This window comes from Gadus morhua, chromosome 6, assembly GCF_902167405.1.
Source record: "Gadus morhua chromosome 6, gadMor3.0, whole genome shotgun sequence".
NCBI classification, from domain to species: domain Eukaryota; kingdom Metazoa; phylum Chordata; class Actinopteri; order Gadiformes; family Gadidae; genus Gadus; species Gadus morhua.
Window position 1 is genome coordinate 25,374,256 of NC_044053.1, and position 25,836 is coordinate 25,400,091.

At 43.4% G+C, this 25,836-nt stretch overlaps 3 protein-coding genes across 7 annotated transcripts in view; 1 reads left to right on the forward strand and 2 right to left on the reverse strand.

The window, feature by feature from the left end:
- Positions 1-1,794: 1,794 nt before the first annotated feature.
- tmem175 (transmembrane protein 175) lies at positions 1,795-8,704 on the forward strand. The gene is made up of 10 exons (XM_030357870.1): positions 1,795-2,098; positions 2,297-2,335; positions 2,595-2,692; positions 2,975-3,026; positions 3,559-3,594; positions 4,440-4,523; positions 4,786-4,950; positions 5,320-5,398; positions 5,945-6,071; positions 6,230-8,704. The coding sequence occupies exons 1-10, from the start codon at positions 1,910-1,912 to the stop codon at positions 6,879-6,881; spliced, it is 1,521 nt and encodes a 506-aa protein (XP_030213730.1). The 5' UTR covers positions 1,795-1,909; the 3' UTR covers positions 6,882-8,704.
- On the reverse strand, positions 8,667-25,185 carry cds1 (CDP-diacylglycerol synthase (phosphatidate cytidylyltransferase) 1). Of its 4 annotated transcripts, none has more exons than XM_030357886.1 (14): positions 24,915-25,185; positions 24,671-24,756; positions 21,424-21,554; positions 20,711-20,807; positions 19,830-19,927; positions 16,526-16,665; positions 16,067-16,125; positions 14,453-14,535; positions 14,271-14,358; positions 14,047-14,115; positions 13,342-13,494; positions 12,142-12,261; positions 11,462-11,565; positions 8,667-11,266 (listed from the first exon to the last, which is right to left on the reverse strand). In XM_030357886.1, the coding sequence occupies exons 2-14, from the start codon at positions 24,734-24,736 to the stop codon at positions 11,140-11,142; spliced, it is 1,335 nt and encodes a 444-aa protein (XP_030213746.1). In that variant the 5' UTR covers positions 24,737-24,756; positions 24,915-25,185; the 3' UTR covers positions 8,667-11,139. The 4 variants fall into 4 exon arrangements, with proteins under 4 accessions (XP_030213746.1, XP_030213743.1, XP_030213744.1 ...); XM_030357883.1 differs by having other exon boundaries at positions 24,888-25,185; XM_030357884.1 differs by having other exon boundaries at positions 24,847-25,185.
- Positions 25,186-25,808: 623 nt separating this feature from the next.
- Positions 25,809-25,836, reverse strand: part of wdfy3 (WD repeat and FYVE domain containing 3) — an 81,192-nt gene continuing 81,164 nt past the window's right edge. For both annotated transcript variants that reach the window (XM_030357860.1, XM_030357859.1), the window contains one exon: positions 25,809-25,836. This exon is cut by the window's right edge and continues 1,464 nt beyond it. The gene's annotated coding sequence lies outside the window, so the exon portion shown is untranslated.

Genomic DNA, 25,836 nt, shown 5'->3' on the forward strand with positions numbered 1-25,836 from the left:
AATTCTGACATTAATCTCAGAATTCTGACATTAATCTCAGAATTCTGAGATAAAAAGTCAGAATTCTGACTTTAATCTCAGAATTCTGACTTTTTTCTCAGAATTCTGACATTAATCTCAGAATTCTGAGAAAAAAGTCAGAATTCTGACTTTAAAGTCAGAACTACGGGTATCTGTAAGGACCAACCTCCGTGGGAGAGACACTTTGCTTTATGCAGTAGGAGGAAACCTATGGAAAGCCAAGAAGGCCACAATTCGGCCCTAGAATGGCGCGGTAAAAGTGCACGTCCCATAGCCAACTCACCAAGCTCACCAAGCTCACCAAGTCCAGTATTCAGAATTCAAAGCATTTATTCACAAATACGTTCTATTTTTTTGACAAGCGGAGCCGACAGTCCTGTGCAAGTATGCAAATTAGCCATGTGCGCCAAACAGAAGATAGACGCAATGTATAGAACTGATTGTTGTGCATTGTTGTGGATATGTAGGCTGGTTAGATGTGGTTGTTTGTGGTCTTAGTGAAACAGCTTCGCCTTGGAGTTGGAGAAGTTGGAGTGATTGTGTGAATGTGCGAGAGAGAGCGCACCTGCCGTGGTGATGTTAAGCTTGTTGTGGGCTTATATGTGATCAATGATGTATCTGTCTGATCGTATTAGCTGTAGATGGATGGTTAAATAATGTCACAAGATCGGTCATACTGCAGGCTCTCATTTGCAAATGCACTGATTGTGTGTCCGTCTCCAATATGCTATATACCTGACATTTATTCAGTTCATGTTCTTCTGAGTGCGCAAGAACGGTGCCAATTATTGTCGTGTTTGCATTGTAATGCACAACTTTGCCCCTCCCTGTTATAAAATAACGTGCATCCCAACAACTTTAGCCAATGCAGGCTCCTATTGCTTTACCAGTGTGTTTAACGTGTGTGCGTGTGTGTGTGTGTGTGTGTGTGTGTGTGTGTGTGTGTGTGTGTGTGTGTGTGTGTGTGTGTTGTCATGTAGGCTATAGATATAGATTGATTGTCTTGGCTTGCTTGCATCCATGAAATATTGTAATGTTATGGCCTAGCTGGCTACTGCATATCGAGAACAATCTGGGGATGAGGGGCATCCCCGAATATTGACGGGTATTTCGCACACTGCCATCTCAATATGACTAATAGCCGCGGCTATTAGTTCCGTACGGATTCCGTACGGAATACTTGCACTTTTACCGCGCCATTCTAGGGCCGGATTGTGGCCTTCTTGGCTTTCCATAGGTTTCCTCCTACTGCATAAAGCAAAGTGTCTCTCCCACGGAGGTTGGTCCTTACAGATACCCGTAGTTCTGACTTTAAAGTCAGAATTCTGACTTTTTTCTCAGAATTCTGAGATTAAAGTCAGAATTCTGAGATTAATGTCAGAATTCCGATTTTTTTCCAGAATTCTGAGATTAATGTCAGAATTCTGAGATAAAAAGTCAGAATTCTGACTTTATTCTCAGAATTCTGAGATTAAAGTCAGAATTCTGACTTTTTTCTCAGAATTCTGAGAATAAAGTCAGAACTTAATTTTTTTTTACATGTGTGGCCCTAATCCTCTTCCGTATCTATGGGCTGCCATAGACTCCATGGAAAGATAATAATAATAGGAATTCATACGAAAACAATAGGTTGTCTCCCAACTTCATTGCTTGACACGCAATAATAATAATAACAATAATAATAATAATAATAATGATAATAATAATAATGCAGACTCTTTTCCTAAACAATCTTATGTTTTTTACGCGTCCGTGCGAATATGACGCGCAGGAAATATTCCATCGTTATTTCCGCCTGAGCGGGATCAGCTGTTTGTTGTGTTCCCAAACAGAAAGGGGTGTCAGATGGTCCACAGACGTCTGGGAGAACCGAAGGCTTTCTGCTGTCATGGAGGAGATCATTGAACACCCCGTTGCGGACGGGATGGAGGAGAGAAAGAGGAGTGAGACGTACTCCTTCTTGGAGAGTCTCTCTGAACACAGGAGTACACAGAGTAATACGCACGGTAGTACGCAGTCCTCCCAACGCCTCCTGGCGTACAGCGACGCCTTGATCTCCATCATAGCCACGGTCATGGTAGGCAATAAATAAACAAACAAACAAACAACACAAGGAGGACCTGTCCGCAGTCCTCCGACTAGTAGTACGCAGACATGCATGCACGCACGCGTGCGCGCATGCACGCACTACACTTACTGCCCCCGATTTAAAAGTGTAGGCCTACTAGGCGGCAACTGAAGTGCAATGTATTAATAATTCCTTTCCTCTTTACAGATTCTACCTGTCGCGCACACCAAGATAGGAGAAGACGAGGTAATTAATTAATAGTATAAATTGAGCCAACTACTTTAGATAACTATAGCTTCATGTGCCCATTCCATGGTTGTATTTTCCCATTTGGTAAATACCACTAAATGTAGTATAAGACTGAATTAATGAAGAGCCTAGATCTGACATTTCTTACCCAATAAGACAGGCCATCTATGGCAGTCTATAGGCCTATAGTTACTACAGAGTAACTACACTATAGTTCGTGTCCCCATCTTTAAAACTGACCTTGACTGTCTTTTAGGAGTTGAAGGAGAGTGTTCAGGTTTTGTTGACCACAAAAATTGGCGTTTATTTAATGACGTTCCTGATCGTAACGGTGGCCTGGGCCGCGCACGTCAGGTCAGTCTGCTCTGTTTATTGTGTTGTTTACTGTGTTCATTGAGTTGGAGCATACCTTAATGTATTGTAGAGGTTGTATAGGTTACAAATCGCTGAAGTAGCCTAAACATTTGAGTGTCATTTGTTAAAATTGATGTAGCCATCAGCCTTTTGTGAGTGAAATGTTCTTTGAGCAATGACTATTTCTTCTGGCTGCCTGTAGGAAGAAGATGATTTGTACTACGCTGCTGTACAGTATTTTGTAGAACTTCTTCTGGGTTTGTAATGGTCCTTTTTCTGCAGGTTATTTCAGGTGATCGTACGCATTGATGACTGCCTGGCTCTCCTCAACCTGGTACCTATAGTCCTCCTCAGGGGCATTCTGCTGAATCTCAATATGTTGTTAGTGTGGGAGATAGTATGAAAGTAGGTATGGATTTAGTGTTTGAGTAAGTATGAGGCGGAGCTAGTTTGTATAAATTAGCATGGGAGTAAGTATGAGTCAGTATGGAGTACTGAGTAAGTATCAGTTAGTATGGAGTATTGAGTTAGTATGAGTTAGTTTGTATTAGTTAGTATGGGAGCATGGGAGTATTTAGTAAGTAGGAGTCAGTATGGGAGTTGGTATTGAGTTTGAGTCAGTATGGAGTTAGTTTGTTTCAATCGGTACTCAGTATGGGAGTTGGTACGGAGTTAGCATTGAGTTAGCATGGGAGGTGGGTAGCATGAGTTGGTATGCATGTCAGTATGAGAGTTAGTATGTGTGTCAGTATGTATGCGTGTTCATGTGTGTATGCATGTTGGTATGTGTCCACTACCTTCCCCCATGTATTATATGTAGCTAGTTACATCTAATTGTCCTTAGAAAATCCTCCTGTGTGTTCCAGGCCTGTATGATGCTGATAACCTTCCTCCCGTACACAGTAAGTACATCGCACAGTCTACTCATCAACCATCGTCCCTAACCTCTAACCATCAACTGACCCCTGACCTCTACCATCACCACTAACCTCTAACCATCAACTGACCCCTGACATCTACCATCACCACTAACCTCTAACCATCACCCTAACCCCTAACCATCACCCCAGTGTTTCCCCTATAATTGTAAACGCCAACGAGGCTAGCCAGGCACGAATGAATGTATTTATTAATATTTAAAATGCAATAAAGTAGTGGACAGAACGTGCCTGACCTCTAACCATCGCCCCTATCCCTGTTGCTCTAAAGAACAGTTAGTATGGTTCATAAGGTTTCCAGTTTACTGCTATGCATACTAAGACACACTCACATTTTCCTATAATTTTGCCTCTGTAGGCTAAATGGTTATTTATCAGAATGTAGACATTTCATAACAAAAATTAATTTGATTCATATAGTGTGTGTGTTGACATCTCCTCCACTACCAGGGTGAGTCACCCTCTTGGTGATTCACCGCTGACAAGATTTACCAGAAAGCTCAGGAAACACTGGTTATCACAGTGGAGAGGGGAGGAATGAGGCTATCCAGTTAAAAACTAGGATATGATTAGGTGCCCATGTTGGAACGAGGTACCCGGATTGGTCATTTTTAACAAGACAGCGGGGTAAGCACCCCTGCTCTTGTGATGAGTGCCAGGGGATCTCTCAGGCACAGGGTGTGATTCCAAAGGGATCCTGCTCCCTCCGCAAACTCTACAAGCTCAGCTCTCAGAGAGAGCAGCAGTGCTGGCAGATAGCCGTGGTGCTGGCAGAGTGGATGTCCTCACTTTAAACCTTCTGAGCTCAGTTTTCGCTGATGGCGACGTTTCCTGAGAACCACCTGGGGATCCTGCTGTTCTGCGGCTGTGTAATGGTCATCGGCCTGATTCAGGTACAGTCTCGCAGCCCTTATCCTCATGCATGGGACCAGAAAACGAATGACCGATTTTTGTCTGAATTCACAAAAATATATATTTAAACTTGACTTTAAATTACATTTCAAATTAGAAAACTCGTCATGGTAACTTCTTTACTGGCAGCGATAAAACATGTCTATGTTCCAACCAAGGTCACAGTCGCAATCCATAATTGGTAATGACTAAAATCAAAAAATATCCTGTATGTATAAGGAGGTATTTCCATGTCCCGTCCAGGCCTTGGTGGTGGTCTACGCCTTCAGTAGACCCTTCCTGCTGAAGGAGCAGATCCAGACCTCAGAGGACCTAAAGGTCTACAAACACCACATCCTGCAGGTCATCCTCAAGGTTCCAGTCATGTGCTTCCTTGCCAGCATCTTCTCCTTCATATTCCTCCAACTGGTATGTCCCCCCCCCTTCCCTCAACCGTTCCTCCTCATGGATGTCTTTATGATACGGGGGTCTTGATTCCAAAAGTCTGTTCATAATGCTGTGCTAACGGCTAATTACAGCACTCCATATAGAGAGGTGTCATTTATCACTTCTAACATAGACACTTTTGGGACTGAATTCATGGCAATTCCATGACTTTGTAGCTCTGTTAACCAATGGCTATTTTTTAGTACTAAAATATAAATTAATATTAGAGGAACAATGATAAGATACTCAATTGTTGTCGTTACGGTATTTTACTACTACTTTTGTTCCTGTCCTGCTCATTGTAAAAAAGTTATTATACATATATAGTCGATAAGTATTCATCTGTTTCAGTCCTACGTGCTGCTGGCCATGGTGATCTTCCTTCCATATATCTCCCAGTTCTTAAAGTGGTGTCGCAGCAAAGCCACCGGTGAGCATCACATTCATTTAGATATGCCCAACTTTTTACTATTGCTAAAATGGATGAGTTGATTATCAGTGACCATGCCATCCTTTTCCAAACTTCTAAACATTTTGGAGGTTTGGAAACATATATTTATATGGAGCTTTCTCACAGCACAATACTACCATTTTAAAATGATTTTACATTTTACATACAAATGTGCATATCCTTTTTCTATGTACAGTATGTACATTTTACGATGACCTACTTTTCATTTTGGTGCCATTGGCCGATTTATTGCAGGTTTTGAAACATTTATTATTTTTCAATGAATCCCTGCATGTTGCAGACATGCAATAGTGTTGAGATGTCCCATAAAACAGCTGTGACATTTGCACATACAGATAAGAGAATATGAAGACTGTTTCTGAAAATGAGCTAAAGTGATCTAAACAATCATAAATTAAAAAGTGTGTAAACATATAGCTTACAGAAAAGAAATGTCTATAGCATATTCTGACATGATCTTTGCAGCGGTTGCAGCACATTGATAAAATGTTGGTGTGTGTGTAGGTGAGGAGGAGACCCCAGACCCTGAGCCCCTCTACCAGGCCAGTGAGCCGCTGTCCAAGGAGCGGCTGGAGGCCTTCAGCGATGGTGTCTATGCCATCGTGGCCACGCTGCTCATCTTGGACATATGGTGGGTTCTGCTTTCATTAGTCCGTAGCAGACAGGGTCCCCGAAACTCGGAAAAAATACATGTTATTATTGTTTATTATTAGAGATCTACAATAAAATATATATGAAATATCGAATTGGCTGGGAACATACCCCTGATCTCCTCCGTGGTGTATCCAGTGAGGATAACGTCCCCGACCGAGAGACCGTGAAGACCGTCTACAACGGGAGCCTGGTGTCGGCGCTCAGCGACTACGGACCGGAGTACCTGGCGTACTTCGGGTCCTTCGTCACTGTGGGGCTGCTCTGGTTCGTCCACCACTCGCTGTTCCTCCACGTCACCAAGACCACGCGCTTCATGGGCCTGCTCAACGCCTTCTCGCTCGCCTTTGTCGGCGGCCTGCCGTTAGCCTACCAGCTCACCCACGAGTTCCCGCGCAACTCTAACAACGAGCTGGAGGCCATTCAGGTCAGCTGCGTCATCATCTTCTTTGCGGGTATCAACCAGCTGGGGATCTGGGTGGTCGCCCTTTACAGCGAACAGGAGACCCTGCACCGATACGTACGCTACGCTGGCCGCGACCACATCTTCATGCTAGCCAAGCTAGCACTGTATCCCTGTGTGGCGCTTGGAACTTTTTTCCTAACATGTATTTTGAGTCAATTTAGCGCATCCATCTTTCACCTGATGGAGATCACAGTGCCTTTGGCCTTCTTGGTCTTGAGGCTTCTGGTGCGTGTTGCACTAGCTGGGCTACGGCTAATCTTCTGTCCAGAAAGAGCCATTCCCAGGACCGTTCTGGAGGAGGAGCAGGATGCCCTGGTCGCCTAGAGGACGACGGGCACTAAAAGCTACAGAAAGCAGATGCAAGTGCTGCATAATGAGGATGGAAGCCATTAGAAAGAGTCGGATCTGGAGCATGCAAACCATGCTAACCATTTTGTTGTCTGGTCAAACCAACAGGAAATGTTCTGAATGTAAATAGGGTATAATAACGTTATTCCGCTGCCATAATAATAATGGGGATTTAAAGGTCCCATGGCATGCTACTTTATGGATGCTTTAATATAGGTATTAGTGGGCCCCTAACACAGTATTTGAAGACGTTCCTAAAAAAATTATCGTATGCTCGCTAGTCTGGCTGAACGGAAGTGGACAGCGTCTATTGCCTAGCGTCGGATTTAGCCGCGACTCCTCCCCTTCCGGTTGCTGGCCTTCCCGTATTGTGCTCCCCCTCAAACTCGGAAACTAGGCAGTATGGCGAGTTTTGAAGAGGACTTTGACGGCGCTGTAAAGTTGGCATGTTTGGCTCTTTCCGTCGAAAATTGCAAAGAACTGCAAAAGATTTGCTTACAGCATTTTCTGAGGAAGAAAGATGTTCTATTTTGCATGGACACCGCTGCTGCTTCCCGGGCTTAGCCCCGCCCTAGACGATTGTGATTGGTTTAAAGAAATAAAAACAGGCCCTCCCAGTTTCCCCACGGATAGACGGCTCGAGGTAGCGTGGCTCCAGACCATTCTACTTGCTGTAGTTTGGTCTGGCTTTGCCTCGCAATGGCGAGGCGCACACAGCCTTTGGCCCTGTTCGGTAAATATTCTAGTACACTCGACTACATGAGCTCTATATCTAGATAATATCATATTATACATGTATATATATGTCATGTATATATTATCACGGCCAAAAGCTGTGTGCGCCTCAAGACGATATTAGGATTCTCAAACGACTGCGTCGGGTTCTCCGTCTCTGGTTCTTCTACTTCCACACCCGAATGACGACATACGGGGAAAATCCAAATCGGTGCGTCTGAGCTTTGTTTTTTCAAAGGCAGAGCAGGATACGTAGTGCTCATTTTAAACCTGACGCCATTTCTAGCTACTGGGGGGGACCAGTCAGGTTAGGGGAACTCATGTTAGAAAACCTCATAAACTGAAACTTTAATGCCATGGGATCTTTAATCAATATTAAATAATATATTAAGGCTTTGTTAGCAGTCTGTATTCTGTATTCTAAGCCATTAAGTTAATTGGGGTCAGGGATGTTTAAGAGCCAACCCTAATTGTGAAGACTAGGGTTGACCCTAGCCATAGGCGAGTGCTGGACACTCAAGTGACCCATTTTTTGTGTGTAACAGTCATTGCAAAGTAAGTCCAACCATTATCAATTCACTGCACTTTATTTTTAATGTTAATCTGCACAAACATGTGGTTACATCTGTAATCACAACAGTCCTTTGTTGCCCATGGCCATGCTAAATGTAAAAATGTAGAGGGTTTCAAAGTTTAGGGTTAGATTATGGTAATGGATATTGGGGTAAATGGTGATTAGGGTTAGATGCCGGTGATAGTGGTTGGTGTGGGGATGGGATTGAATTGTGGGGTATCACATTTATTCCAGTATTTTTGATTATTTTACTCAAACAACTTTTAATATTTAACCCAATCCTTTCTGTGATGTTTGTTCCAAGGTTACATCCTCAATCAAATGTTCATCTCCGGCCATCTCAAACTTAACCCCCCCCTGTTAAATAACGTGCATATAAACAAGTGACCATGTCTTACACTGTCCCTGTTTCAATTAATCAAAGTGTACTTTTGGTTCAGAAAATGTTGACATTTAAAGAAAAAAAATAAACTTTCTTTATTCATCTCAATACAGTATATATCTCCACAACCAGCAATGACTATATGAATAACATACGTGGTGTTCTACATTACATCTTTGTATTTCACATTGCCCATATATTAACAGTACTCTTCCATATCATAGATTCTACAGTTCAATCTCAGTTCAAAAGCTATTAGATATTTCATTAGAAAACATTCCAGCATATTGCAAATCAAACAAACCTACACAAAATGAAAATGACATAACATATGCAGTGCATGATAACCTAAACTGGTCAAGTTACAACTATAACCTCAAAACCTCCTTTTAAAAATCACTTCAGAAGAATCAGTACACGCAACAATCAGAGGCTGAACTTTATCTGTCTAAAGATCATAAAAGGTCCTGACTCAGTGTCAATGTGTGTATAAATAAAAAGAAAGGTCATATCTATCTGAACTCTGTAGACTGACAAGGAGTTTCTAGTTATAGTAGTTACTAGTTATAGCCGTTAGTTCCTGGTAACACTAGAGGACGACATTATATCATTTTCAAACAGCTGGTCCCAAATATTTCCGTAAGCCAACTGGAAGTGAAACAGGAATGTGGTACTCAGTCACCTAGTTCCACAACACATTCAAGATTTTCCTCGGAAAATCTAATTTGGACAACATTTTACAAATTGCACTCTGGTAAAGCCTTCTGCATTGTTTATCAAAATAATCTTGCCCCATTTCATTATTTGTGACGTTATATTGGTATGATACTGTTGAATTTTATCATTCGAACATCTAAAAAACGGTAAACAATACATTTCCATTGACAGAAGTAATTTTGTATAACCCGTACCAGAATCATGGTACTTCACCCTACCCAACAGAAACCACAACTCAAATGATTCAGTGAGACATTTGCATAAGATCAAAGTATTGCTAAATCTACCTCTCTGGTAATATTGGGTCTCCCATCATACACTGCAATAAGCGTCAGGTCGCAACCTTAACATCAACAATGTCAAGCAAATTCAAAACCAATGCTCCCTGTAGTCTAGCCTCCCCTGCAGAAGGCACCAGGAACACAGGAAGCACAATCGCAAGTCAAAGTTCAACTTTAGCACGCTTAAATCGGTTTAAAATGTTTACTTTCTACACAGCAGTCTCCTATCCCAAGTCCCATCTATATAGATCTACAGATTTATATAGTTTCTTAAAGTTTATATTTTAGGCATTTCTTCATGTGAACATCATTACCATAGTGTATGTACAGTACTATACAGTGATCGCTATGCATGCACAGGTCAGATCTAAACACTAAGGGCAAGCTGAGGTGACAGGAGTGAACACAGGCTGAGGCTGTGACTTAAGGTGTTATAACATTACTATTAGAACAGTAGTTATAACATTTCATTACAACAGAGTTATAGCATTAATATTGATTTATGTTCTAATTATGCTTTAAATTTACATTAAGATAATATAAATATTATAACAGTATATAGTTATAACAATATTATAACAGAGTTATAACATTATTATTCTAACAATATAGAGTTATAGCATTATTATTCTAACAGTAGAAAGTTATCACATTACAACAATACAGTAAACCCTGCTGAGATGTGATTCTTACTGTGGCTGCTACCTGCAGGGGGGGGGGGTCCAGGCTGCTACCTCAGAGGTGATGGGGGGCGGGGGTGGTCCAGGCTGCTACCTCAGGGGTTGATGGGGTCCAGTCTGCTACCTCAGGGGTGATTGGGGGCGGGGGGTCCAGTCTGCTACCTCAGGGGGTGATGGGGGGCGGGGGGTCCAGTCTGCTACCTCAGGGGGTGATGGGGGGCGGGGGGTCCAGTCTGCTACCTCAGGGGGTGATGGGGGGCGGGGGGTCCAGTCTGCTACCTCAGGGGGTGATTGGGGGCGGGGGGTCCAGTCTGCTACCTCAGGGGTGATGGGGGGGCGGGGGGTCCAGGCTGCTACCTCAGGGGTGATGGGGGGCGGGGGGTCCAGTCTGCTACCTCAGGGGTGATGGGGGGCGGGGGGTCCAGGCTGCTACCTCAGGGATGATGGGGGGCGGGGGGTCCAGTCTGCTACCTCAGGGGTGATGGGGGGCGGGGGGTCCAGTCTGCTACCTCAGGGGGTGATGGGGGGCGGGGGGTCCAGTCTGCTACCTCAGGGGGTGATGGGGGGCGGGGGGTCCAGTCTGCTACCTCAGGGGGTGATGGGGGGCGGGGGGTCCAGTCTGCCCCCTGGGGGTCGGGGGTCGCACCTCAACACTTGGTTGCACCGTGTCCGTCCCACGGGTCAGCGCTCAAAAGGGTAATAGTAGTTCACTGTAGTTTGATAAAAAGTTGTGGCCCAGCATGCTGCCCACATGCATGTGTCTCTCTCACACACTCACACACACACACACTCACACTCACACACACACACACACACACACACACACACACACACACTACAGTCAGTCACACACTACAGTCACACACTACAGTCCAGCAGGGGGCAGCATGCCCCTCTCTCTCAGGTGGGAGCTCAAAGTGTTGAAGATGCTGAGTTGCTGCGCAGGCTGCAGACCCAACAGCTGCTGTAGCACCTTTGTGGGGTTAGGACCTCTGCAATAACATGTAATGTATATTAGAATATAACACAACTGACAGCTGTAGTAATCCTCCCTGACAGCAATATATTTAAGCTAACCTGCAGGCTATATCCTGTTGATAATGTGGTGGTGGTACAGTGCTAGCTTAAGAGGCCCATTGGTACGGGCAGAATTCTAGCTGACATGTTGTTTGTAGCCATGGTAGTACCTGATGAAGCTACCGATGTAGACGTGGGTGAAAGTGGCCATCAGGTACTGACAGTCAAAGCGGTCCATGATCCCACCATGACCTGGGATGGTGTCGGCAAAGTCCTGCAAAGAGAAGCAACATCTCACCATCTAAACAGCTGCACAACACAGTAGGCGGGACCTCTAGATATGGAGAGAGGTACAGCCAGGGTGTCCGCGCATCCTTAAAAAGTCTTAAAAAGTCTTAAATTCATGTTTCTAAATTTAAGGCATTGAAGTCTTAAATTCGTTCCAAATGTTATATGCTGGTCTTAAATACTGTAACTCAAGGTCTTAAATTTGTCGGGGCATTATTTTTCTCGTTGGACTTTTCAGGAAGGACATATAGAGAGGCTTCTTTCTTGCTAGCTGCATATATAAATGATTATCTGCGTGCTTGCTAGCTAGTCTGCGACAATGGGTAGGTGAATGAGCCTCATTGAGTGACACACATGCTATGCTTGGGTTATAATACAGCAGGATCCCCCCCACCATTGCGTGTTTTAGGTCTTTCATTCAAGGTGGTATTAAAAAGGTCTTAAAAAGTCTTAAATTTGACTTGCTGAAATCTGCAGATACCCTGGGTACAGCTTACACACTAGAAATAAATAAATGAGAGAGAAATAACGAGAATGAGAGAGAGTGAGAATGAGAGCATACTTTTATTTTGAAGGCTCTTTTAAAACCGCTGGCGAAGAATCCACCAAACGGTCCAATGAGCGACCCAAAGGAAGACAGGAAGATGCTGTGGATCTGGAAGGGGTACAGCTGAACCGTCTCCTAAGGACACACACAAGAAGGGGACATCAAATACACAACATTATATCACCTAAATTCAGCACAATTCAAAGTTAGGGAGGGCTTCACAGACCCTAAGCCAGGGGTTGGCAACTGGCGGCCCGTGGGCCATAACTGGCCCGTGGGCCATAACTGGCCCGCCAGACATAATATCTAGCAACCATACATAATATCTAGCCCGCCAGATTATTCTGAAGTTATGATTTTTTATTTATTTATTTTTGGGAATATCGGATATCTATATCTGTTAGCTTAAATGTAAAGAGCCGGATACAGTGAACTTTTTATCTTTCACAACCGTTTTTGAATAAAATTTTATCAAATCCTGCTACTATTCCCGGAAGGTTAGAGACACACTCGTCAAAGCAGGCTTTCTTGGTTCCCTCTTTAGAATAATTTGCAAATCCCGAATGTTTTTATTTTTTTATCAATGAAGAGACCCGCATGCAAGAATGAGTTCTCGTCTGTAGGCTACAAACGCGATTAACTATTTACAAGTGCAAAAACGCCAACATATTCTTTATTTTGCTGACCACTTTTGGGTTAGGGACGGGTTAGGGTTTTTAACCCGACAAAAGCCTTGTAAGGACAGTTCCTCTGCATCTCTCTCGTAGATCGCACCATCTTTCAACGTCTTTGATTAATACGACTACATGACCATCTTGTCTCACATATCAGCAGCTCGCGGATTTCACTTTCTCTCCAGTTAGAACTGCTCATGATGATATCGCTGCGTTGTCTCTTTGGAGACAATGCAGCAACACCTCTACCCAACGTGATCAGGTATGACATTTACGTGATTAGGGCATACACTTCTTTATATGTACATCTTTTAAGAGTCATCTAGTGCTTGGTAGGCATATGACTAAGCCAGCTGACGAGCCTGCGTGCAGTTCCAGATGCGAGGCCAAACTTTGTTGCAGACCCTTGCCCTAAGCTCTCTAAAAGGACAAGGAAAACGGCAAGAGGGAGGAAACCTGGAGTAGGAAAACACAATATAGATCCCTCCTTCCAGGGGAGGTTATGAAACGGGTAGCATGGTATAACATAACCCAGCCCTACCTTCCCAAGCGCGTTCTGCACCACGGCCGGGAGTGTGTACTCCTGCAGGATGAAGAGCTCTGAGGGCTCACACTCCACGGTGAAGCGGTACGTCTCGCTGTTGTAGCCCACCGGACACACAAAGTACTGGAACTGAGCCAGGAGGTAGGCCAGCTGCAACACAACACCCCAGAGATACTGTTATATACCAGTTTTAACCAGTTATAGTCACACAACACCCCAAGAGACCTGTTATACCAGTTTTAACCAGTTATAGTCACACAACACTCCAAGAGACCTGTTATATACCAGTTATAACCAGTTATAGTCACAACACCCCAAGAGACCTGTTATATACCAGTTATAGTCACACAACACCCCAAGAGACCTGTTATACCAGTTTTAACCAGTTATAGTCGCACAACACTCCAAGAGACCTGTTATATACCAGTTATAACCAGTTATGGTCACACAACACCCCAAGAGGCCTGCTATATACCAGTTTAGTCACACCCGAAGAGCGCCGTTATACACCAGTTATAGTCATTAGTCATTTACAGCCACTACTTATCGCTAACCACACACATCTATAACCAGTCAGAAACTAGTTCAAACCAGTCACAAACAACCTTAGCCTCACCTCACTGATTGTACGTATTACAGACCAAGCCCCTGTGATAGTACTAGTCGTCCTAATGTAGAACTGGACTGCAGGACTCAACTCACCAGGAACCCGAAGACCACCGTGGAGAAGAAACCTCCGATGAACCCCTCCCATGTCTTCTTAGGGGAGAGCTACACACACACACACACACACACACACACACACACACACACACACACACACACACACACACACACACACACACACACACACACACACACACACTTAGTACTGTATACATTAGTGGTCATTGAAGTCCTCCATATTTCATGTTATATCGTCTGACCTTTATCAGTGGAGTCCTTCCAAAGAAAAAGCCAAACAGGTAGGCCATGATGTCGTTGCAGATCACGATGGAGATGGGAACGATGAACCTAGAAAAGAGACACACTCAGCAAAACATGGACACTGTGTGTGGAGTAGTTGCAGTGGAGACAGGTGGGTGAGGCATGTGCGGGAGAGAGTTACCAGATCATCCCTTCAAAGAGGTTTTGAATGACCAGATGGGACTGAGTGACAACGATCAACAGGGTCACATGGGTCCAGGCAAACTGAAAAACAAACAAGAAAACACAAACATCAACAACCTCATAAACATACACAATAGCCTGGCTATTGCCAGACCAAGCTCAATCGCAGATTGCACGTTGGTCTGGGGGTGATCAACGGGCCTAGTTTAACTGACTGTACGCAATTGGCTGCTTGCCGTTGCTTCCCTGTCGTCATTGTGTTACACAAGCCAATAGCCCGCAAGGGGGAGGAGCCAGCTTGGTGATTGGCTCCCGCAAAAACAAACGGATTGCTCTTCTCCGGACCCTTCTGCAGGGCGAATTCAAATCGCCGGCAGAACGGGCTGGGGGTACCCAGTCTAATAACACAAGGTTTCTTAAAAACACCAGAAGAAACCCCAGGGATATACCAGCCTACCTACCACCCACTCACCGCTACAAGGGCTGGAGTCCCTAGTTAGCATAAAACCAGATACGCTTACCATCTGGGTTACCATGCTGAATAGAGACCATATACAAATTGTGAGGGTTACTATAGAGATTACAGTCCATGTCTAACTACAGGCAGTCACATGGTGATCCAACCACAGGCTGTTAGTGTGATGATAAAGAGGGATGTACTAGGTTTCCCTCTGCATGTTTCCATGCAGAGGGAAACCTAGTAATACAGGGTGACCAGGTTATGATAGTTATTCAGTGGAGGGATTAACATACTCATTAAAACATTCGTATACAGTGCCACTATGGTGACTCTGGTAACTATGACACACGGCACAAGCTAGGAAGTGAGAAAACGAAGTGACGTGGACTCTCCAACCCATGACCCTTACATTTCTCCACTTCAGTGATGGGGCTTAAGGTATGTTGTTGTGCTGATGTGCGACCTGGTACATGACACATTGATAAATGCAGTGATGGCTGAATAAAAGACTATACGCCCCTGGCCAGTGTCCCTCCGTTATTGTCTGTGACTGTTTGTTCCCGGCAGATGTGTAATATACCAATCTAAAGCGAGGGGTGGAAGGCGCAATCGATGAACACGTCCCTCTGGGGGGGGGGGGGGGGGGGGGGTGTCTAACGCCGAGCACCTCTTTCTAGCCCTGCTTTAGCATTGTTGTTAGGGCAGCCAGTCAGTGAACACTGCCAGACCCACCAGGATGGACAGGGTGAACAGCTTATGACTCATTATTAGTCGTCTGTGTCGTCCAACCTGAATGATGTCTCCTAGTCAATCCAAAAGTTTTTAAAAGGTGCCTTATTGTATGGCTATTTATGTAAACATCAAACATGCTCTTGTTTATGCATTTACTTGTGTTACCGTGTGAGGTAATGAATATCCAACGTTTTGATAACATGGGATAAAGATCTAGTTAACTGGGTGTCGTCACCGGGTTTTATCTAAGGGTAAACTGGTATTATATCACCAGGCTTCTGTGTTTACAGTTTACATTTTCAAATTTTAACGGATTCTGGCGGTAACATGTAACAATTAGCATTCCCATATGCATCTAAATGTACTGCATGTAAGACAACAGGTAATGTAGTGTTATAGTGTTACTATTGTGATACAGACCATGTAAAACTGCAGGCGGTAATGTTTCTTCACTAAACTCAGCACAAACATGCAGAAACCTGTGGGAGAGATCAGAACATGCAGTCAGTGGTTTAGATTAAGAATAATAGTGCATCCAGAAAAACATATCGACAACTTAAACTTTAAACACTGTAATACTAGCTCTACAAAAGACCATGGATTATTAATTGTAATGAGTTATTCTGAAAATATAGAGCTGTAAAGGTAAACATATTGGTTACTGTCCCACTGATCTCCTCTGCTTACACTGTTTAAACAAAGCCCCCATTTCTGTCAGCACATTACAATGATCTAAAGTAAAGTCACAGTGTATGCCAACGTTCCTTCTTTTTCATATCTGACATCCCGCATCCAATGTTCCAAAGCGGCAAGGCTTTTCTGCTTACAATCTATGTTTTCAAATCTGCAGACACTGTGGACTCTGTGAGCTCCTTTCACCTGCCAGGTAGAGCGCGAATGAGATGAAGCGGTGGTAGCGGGAAAGGAACTGCAGTGGCTCCTCCCTCTGCACCAGGGCCCCGAAGTAGTCCGCCAGCGTCTCACCGTAGAAGAAGTAGTTCACACACACAAGGAAGTACCTGGGAGAGAACACTCAGGTTAGGGTTATATAGTTCAGCCCTTCATTGAGTCCTAAGGTGAGGTCTAGGTTTACATAAATCAGCCCTTCATTGAGTCCTAAGGTGAAGTCTAGGTTTATATAGATCAGCCCTTCATTGAGTCCTAAGGGGAGGTCTAGGTTTAAATAGATCTACCCTTCATTGAGTCCTAAGGTGAGGTCTAGGTTTAAATAGATCTGCCCATCATTGAGTCCTAAAGTGAGGTCTAGGTTAACATAGATCAGCTCTTCACTTGAGGATGAAGGTGAGGACTAGGTTTACATAAATCAGCTCTTAACTAAGAGGAGGACAAGGTTTATATGGATCAGCTCTTAATTTAGGGTGAGGAATAGGTTTATATAGATCAGCCCTTCACTTAAGGGGAGGACTAGGATTATATCGTCAGTTCTTCACTTAAGGGGAGGACTAGGTTTATAGAGATCAGCCCTTCATTTAAGGCAGGGATGGGCAACTGGCGGCCCGCGGGCCGCATGCGGCCTGCATCCTCACTCAGTGCGGCCCGCATCCTCACTCAGTCAGGCCCACACATAATAATAATAAAAAAGAATAATAATAAAAAAAAAATAATAATAATATAATTTATCGATTTACAGAAAACTCGGTCAAGAAAGATGAGAAGAATTCATAGAATTCGAAGGCAAACCCATGCGTCTAGTTTGCTTAGAAGCGATATCAGTCATTAAAGATATCCACTTAAGTCGCCACTACAACTACTACAACTGCTTGTTGGGTTTGAGTTCATTGAGTTGTTGCACTTAATGTTGGGCCACTGTTTTTCAGTTTTTTGACTTCATTGAATGATGATGTATGTGAGTCCTTTGCACTGATAATAATACTGACCACTCATGTGGCTGTTTGAGCATGGAAAACATGAAATGAATGTATGTCGGTTCAATTAACATACCGTACATAGGTTATGATTCTGGATGATTTTTTAGGTAGTGGCCATCCCCAAAATGCACCAGAATACAGGAAATCATATCTACCAAATTCAAAATTGTGTAGCATCTCTCAGCTCACGTTTAGTTGAAGTGTGCAGTCATGTGGCCCTCCGATGGTTATGATGAAAAATGTGGCCCTCTTTATCATGAAAGTTGCCCATCCCTGATTTAAGGGGAGATCTAGGTTTACATACATCAGCCATTCAATTTAGGTGAGGACTAGGTTTAATATATTAGCTCTTCACTATGAGCGGAGGTTGAGGACAAGGTTTTTACAGATTTTTTTCTTCAGTTACGGCTGAAGGTTAAGAATAGGATTATATAGCTTGGTATGTCGCGTTAAAAAGGTTTAAACTAAGTTTAGTCAAAACTAAAGGTTAGCATTAGCATGTAGGTTGTTAAAGGTTTATAAAGGTTAGTGTGGAGTTAACAAGCTCTTCATTCACATGTTTATCAGGGTTTAATTTAGTAAAGACTAAAGCCCAGTTCAGACCAAAGATTCACCTTGCAACGGCTTGCAACGAGACGGTTTTAGAACGTCGCAGGGGCGGTGTGAACGGGTCGTTGCAAGCCGTTGCAAGCCGTTGCAAGGCGTCGCAAGCCGTTGCAAGGCGTCGCAAGGCGTTGCAAGGAGTCGCCAGAGATTGAACATGTCAAATCGCAAGGTCCAGTTTTAGAACGCGGCGATTTAACTATTCCTCTTCAGCCAATCACAGCACAGAACAACTTGTACGTCACGGCCTTACTCCGTCTCACCGTACTGTCGTATTTTGTTGATGTATTTTGCACTTTTAATCTTGCTGAATTCTACGACGAATAATTGTGTCCAAATACAGATATGAGGACGACAAATGACCTGAAAAGATTTGGTTGGGGTTTGTCTCATTTTTCCTGCATTTACAGTGTGGGCGCAGAATTCGACGGTGCGCTAGATTGATTATGGCATCGTTGATTGCGACCTGCGTTGCTTGTGGACTCTGTGATGATCGCAGACACGAATAATAGTGTCCAAATACAGATATGAGGACGACAAATGACCTGAAAACACTTGGTTGGGGTTTGACTCATTTTCCCCGCATTTACAGTGTGGTCGCAGATTTCGACGGTCTGCTGTCATGAATTGTGACCCATCGGGAATTTCGACCTGCTGCTTGTGGACTCTGTGATGATCGCAGACATGAATAATTGTGTGCACATACAGATATGAGGACGACAAATGACCGGAAAATGCAATGTATCCAACAACGGGTAATCTAAACTTACTGTAAACTCCAGCTATTTACTCCAATGCAGATGTAGTGGAGAATGACAAAACATAGTAACTCTAGCCTACTCTCAAGTAAAATAAAAATAAAACTAATTGCAAACCTTAACTAATCTAACCTAACCTACGCAAATGATGATGTTGCGGCTCTCAGCATGTGCCAGAGCGTTCACAGTTGCTATGGAAACCACCTAGCGTCGCAGCCCGTTGCAGCGCGTTGCAGCCGGTGTGAACTGCCCAGTTTTAGAACGTCGCAGCCCGTCTCGTTGCAAGGCGTTGCAAAGCGTTGCGAGTTGCAAGCCGTTGCAAGGTGAATCTTTGGTCTGAACTGGGCTTAAAGGTTAGTATGCTTGGCAATGGTCTTTGCTCAGGGTGTGTTGGGGAGGGGGGGGGGCATCTTCCAGTCACTGTTAATGGGTATGGGCTAATAAGATAAGTTGACACGCACGCGCGCGCACACACACACACACACACACACACACACACACACACACACACACACACACACACACACACACACACACACACACACACACACACACACACACACACACACACACACACACACAATACAGTAGTGGTCATTGAAGTCCTCCATATTTCATGTTATATCGTCTGACCGATATATAAATAACAACATGTAAGCGAGTGTTAGCCAGGTGTCTCTGGTCTCCTGTGCAGCATGTTAGGCAGCGCTAGACTCCTTTATCTAGTCTCCTTTATAGCATGTTAGCCAGTACTAGACTGCTTTATCTAGTCTCCTATATAGCATGTTAGCCAGGTATGTCTGGTATCCTAAGGAGCATGGTAGCCAGTGTTAGCCAGGTATCTCTGGTATCCTAAGGGGCATGGTAGCCAGTGTTAGCCAGGTATCTCTGGTATCCTAAGGAACAGTCAGTGTTAGCTGGTGTTAGCCTCACCAGCTGAGCGTCCTGAACCAGGGCAGCTCGTAGGAGCGGTACACCCGGTAGCCGATGGTGATGATCTCCTGGAAACACTTTATCTGCACCGTCATCACCTGAATGAAACCATGAGAGGTGAAAACATGAAGGAGTATATAGATAAGGTGAACAAATAAAACATCCAGAAACCTCCAAGCACACATTTCTATATATAAGATATATATAAGAAAAATGGGCTAACTGCTCCAACTTTATTGGCCAATATTTCTCAAATGGAACTAAATAAAACAAATTCTCTTCAATGATTTTTGTAAGGCTTGGTCTAAAGATTTTCTGTGGCGATTTTGGTGAATCTTTGATTATTATTGTAGCCTGTGAATCATCTTTACCATGTTTAGCTTTAATATGAAATTGTGGGAAAAGTAAACAAGGGTTTTATAAATGCATCTGATCTAGAGATTAATATTCTGAAAGAGTTTTGAGTTCAGGTCAATCTGGTGAGGAGAAATAAGCCTAATTCATGTTTTTTTACAATAGCGCCACCTTTGGGTGCAGTACCACAAGTTTGGGTTTATGGGTAGTGGGGGTTATTGGTAACCATACCTGAGTATAGGCTGCAGTATGACTTTTACAGAATTTGAGGGCAAAAAAACAAAACGGTACAGAAAACAATAATAATAACCTAATAAACACATACAATAACTATTACCTTAACTATTACAAGCAATGGGTAATTGATAACATGGACCACTAGGATGAGGGCGATGGGACCAGGTAGTTAATGTTTGTAAGGAAAATAATGAAGATGCCAATGGAAATTAAGGGAGGCAATGAAGGATAATAAGGGAGGCAATGAAGGAGATCATTAGGGTAATAATGAGGTAATAGACTATACTGACCACTAGGATGAGGGTGATGGGACCAAGGTAGATGATGAGGAAGAAACCAGAAATCATGGCCAGAGAAAGAACTCCCCGGATCCAGTAATTCTTCCATCTGAGAAAGAGAAAGCTAGAAGTTAAGTTCCAAGACATCCGACTGAATCTCAAATTCAAGTTTCAGTTTAGGTACTGAAATGTACATAAATCTATTAATTATAAGCATCAACCAATGTGACAGGGTGCCATCTTCCCCCCTTTCCATATGAGGAAGGGAGGGCTGTCTGTCTGTGTTACGGTTGCTCCACCCCTTAAGCATTTAAATCCCAAATTTACTAGACCCCCGTACCACCATGGCTCTCATTTGCATACCATACAGACAAGGCGTTTGGTCCAGCCCAACTACCCTAGAGCTCTGTGATTAGGTGCCATGCTACCTAAACACCATGATATGTTTGGAAGAAGAAGATTCAATGTAACTGGGTACAAAACAAACAATACTCCCACTGTACCAAGGATCCACTAACTATTATCTCTAATCAACTCTTACCAATTACAAACTCAAGTTACTACTATAACTGGAGTTAACTGAGATAAATAAGTATGACTCAAGATTATTATCTAAAGGCTTTAGATTAATATCTAAGGTCTGAAGTGAACAGGTCATCTAACTTTCGTTCACTTCAAATATTTGAGGGTAGTGCGTGTGTGTGTATGTGTATGTGTGTGTGTACCTGGGTGGTAGGCCCTCCAGGGCCTTGTTGAGACAGTGTGGGGTGTTCTCGGAGGGGGGGGCCACATCAGGGGTTGCATCCTTAGACTCCGCCTCCCCTGGACAGGCCAGCCGGTCCTCTCCGTCAGCCTCCTAACACACACACACACACACACACACACACACACACACACACACACACACACAGTGTATGTGTGTAATCATGGATCTGTTTCATACAATCTGGCCCAATCAAGGTGTTATTAACATTGTCCCACCCTTGTACTGCAAAGTGCTTGAGGCAGATCAGTTTAATTTGTCATGGGGCAGATTCAAGTCAAGCGTAGAGGCGTGCCATTATCCTGGGAGGAAACCTGCTAGACTAGCACAACTAGCCAGTTGACTGAGACCCAAACGCCGCTCACAGGAGACAGTACAGACTGTCAAAATACACATACCAACACAATACGTGTAGGTTCTAGTGCCACCACTTTGTACAGCTGATAACAGTTAACAAAAAATATTATTTATAAGAATGAGCCTCCTTCGTGAGCTTTGCGCAGCTGAATAGGGCTGCTGGCCTACGCTCCTTTATTTTGTTATATTTTATAACATCTGTCATAATGGTGGTATTTGGGGAGAAAAATACTTTCTGAGGTGGTATGCAGTATAAAAAGTTCGATAACCAGGATGCAACAATACTACTGCTCTTCCGAGGCATCAGAAAATGGCCTAAATTAATTATCAACAACAAACAGTCCCAAGATGGATTTTGATGTATAAGCCATATACCAACACAATACACTCATTATACCATACCAACACTAAACACATAGACCTATACACTATAAAAAGACTACCACAACTATAGTATAGCATCTGCCAGGGTCGGATTAAACATATTACGCGACGGTCTACGTCTGATATTTTTTTTAAAGACAGCAGGTGCAGTTATTGGCGATAACAAAATAAAGTTGAATCAACTCACTTCAAACTTTGAGGCAATATATATTCAACTTTGAGACCGTCAAGATAGTCAATAATTTTAATTTTAATAAAAAACAATGACTACAGCCATGCTACTGGGTTTGAAACGATGTGAATCAACTCTTAAATGCTGCCTGGATGCTTGGCGTTGTTCAGCATCTCTCAGCACACGCTCCATCTTTTTCTGCGGAGGCCTCTTCAGCATGCTCTGCATGAGTAGTCACCTCTCGCCACGGCATTCTGTATTTGCAATGTAGCAGGTGATCGCAATTCTCCGGTGTATCATTGGTGCCTGAACTGAGCAGCAATCACACACACACACAACACTCTTTCCAACAGTTAATGTTGCCAAGACAACAATGTCAACGATAAGGATTGAGCCACGTTAAAACCACATTCCTCTGGGGATAGGATCACTCTGAATGATCTCTATCTACTGTGTGTGCATGTATGTATGTATGTATGTATGTATGTATGTATGTATGTATGTATGTATGTATGTATGTATGTATGTATGTATGTATGTATGTATGTATGTATGTATGTGCACACACACACACACACACACACACACACACACGCACACACACACGCACACACACACGCACACACGTGGGTTGCGAGGGTATTTTGAGTGGGTCGCAGAACACATGCCAAACATATATGCTTTAGAAAGAAACCCATGAATTAACTCATGTTTCAAAATGAATCAATGTTTTAATGGCTTATTTCACTGAATTTAGCCCCACTTGTTGTAGGTTTTGTACCCTCAGTGTTTTTAACAGCACATGAAGACATTGTTGATTACTGCAATATTGGTAAAGAAATACTGTATTTATTTTTGGGACGTGACTTGACAGAACCACAACACTATAGAATACCAACACTGTACCATACATTTGCTACTATAACTGGGGTTGCGAGAGGGTCAGCTTTGTCTGTGTCTACTGGTGTACACAGGTGGGTAAGTTAAGAGTCCTTATCATGTTTTAATGAGGTAAAAGAGTCCCCATCTAAAACACAGCAGACAAATCTTGGCTCGAGAATACACACAAGCGAGTCCAGACTGTCCAAAGGTTGCTCTTTAGCTTAATGACTGAGCCACAAGCTGCTACTACCCGCACTTTGACTTTTAAAGGCAGCTCGGTTAACCATTGGCTGTTGGACGTGGAGCTAGTGCAGGCTTCATAGTAGCAGCCAGAGCTAACAAGCTTCATAGTACCCTCCACAGCTAATTAGCCACATGTAACATAATAGCATTAATAAGCTAACTAGCTAAATGCATCATAGAAGCAGTCAGAGCTAAGTAGATACATTAATCATAGTAGCAGACAGAGCTAAATTGCTACATGCATCATAGTAGCAGCCACAGCTTACTAAATGCATGCATCATAGTTGTAGCCAGAGCTTACTAGAGAAATGCCTATTGGTAGCAGCCAGAGCTAACTAGCTACATGCATTATAGAAGCAGTCCGAGCTAACTAGCCTCATGAATCAAAGTAGTCTCTCTCCTCTTTAACAACAAGTACTATATTTGCATTAGGGAAATGATTGTGTTTGCATTAGGTGGTATACTGAGCTCATTCTGTGGAATCAACCAAAGACAAAAAGCTCCAGATGATATTGGAAAATAAACTGATTGTGCAAATATATTTGACAATATAATGCCAATTTATGGCATTCCCCTCGTGCAGTGTTGTTTAGTACCATAATTAATAACATGGTTTTTATCACCATTAGTATTTACACCATTATAATAGACTATTATTCACACTGCAACCTGGACTACCCAAACAACTACAACCACACCTCTCGCTTCACCCTACATGGCTCAGTATTCACTGGCTAACCCTTACCTGCTCCCAAATAACCCATCGTTGTACTGTCTAACCCCTACCTGCTCCCTAATGACCCGTCTCTGTACTATCTGCCCGGACCTGCTTCTTAATGAACTGGATTAGAGCATACTGTCTAATCCCTACCAGTACCTAATAACAAGTCTCTGTACTGTTTAACCCATACCTGTCCCTTAATGACCCGTGTCTGTATGCATAAACTCCTACCTGCTCTTAAAAGAGCAATTCATTAAGACAGTTTCATTTTTAAATCAGTTTAGTCTTAATGTATGCAGATGTGTGGAATGAGCATTGTTGTTGGATCCTAGGTGGAAGATAATGCTATTTTCTTATACATAAGCAGCTACACAAGTTGAATGTATGTTCCACACGTGAAGTGTTACCAGCTAGTAAACCCACAGGTGAGCTCCAGTAACCCGGGGTTACCTTGTCGCTGATGTTGTCGCTGTTGTCGGTGTCGCCGCCTCCACCTCGCCGCCTCAGATCCGTCATGTTCACCTGCTTATGTTCACCTGTTTAGATTCAGAAACATGTTACTGTTCACCTGTTTCTGGACATTCCCATTAAGGTCAATATACCCGTTAATATTAATATCGATAGACCTGTTCACGTTAAGGTTAGTGGACCTGTTATTGGTTCTCACTCGGAGCTGGACGACGGCTGAAGAGACCTTTTAATCCCTTTTAAACTCCCGGTGCGGTGAGCGTCTCCCCGGTCGAGCAGGTCCCGGTGAAGACCCGGAGGTCTGGTTAAGGCTGAGACCCGGTAATGCCGTGAGTCTAGACGGGGTCTTGATAAGTCTGTGCTGAGGCTTTTTATTGGTGAATACCTGCGGGTTTTGGGACAAGGACCTGGAGCTACCAGCCGTTTCCACTGCGTTTGTTTATTACAGCAGCGGCTCTTCCTGCTGCTTCTGCTGCGGTCAACAGGCATCCAATCAACTCCCTGCTTTCTCCGTCTCTTCGGTCCAATCCCAGCCAATCAGCTCCCGGCTCTCTCCGTATCTTCGGTCCAATCCCAGCCAACCGCAGACTCTGAAGGGATCCACCCCAACCAATCCGCAGCTTGGACGGAGGAGCGCTGCAGTACTGAGCATCGGCGGTGAAGGGAGACTGCTAATAATATTAATTATATAATTAACTTGGTTTTGTGCCACAGACCGATGACAGCGACAGACGAAATGGACGGTGAAGGGTGAATTTAGTTACTTAACGGCTCACTGCATGTAACTAGGGCCGGCTGCGTTCTCCCCACACATTAACACACAGAGACGGATGGAGAATGAGGTTCATTCTCTGTGGCCTTGCTGTTTGTTGAAAAAACTAGGCCAACACAAAGCTGTTCATCATTCAACTTTTCATTGAATGGTTCAAATGTAACTGTGGACTCATTCCCTATCCTAGCAGAAATCATTGTACAATAATACATTGCAGAATTGATTATTTATTATACCTCAGTACTAATTGTAGACAAATTGAGGCACCTTACATCAGTTGAGATAATAGATTAATTTAGGGCCAATATTCCAAGTTTTTCTGAGAATGAAAGTACATCAGACACAATATCAGACATGGGTGGTAAACAGCAATTAT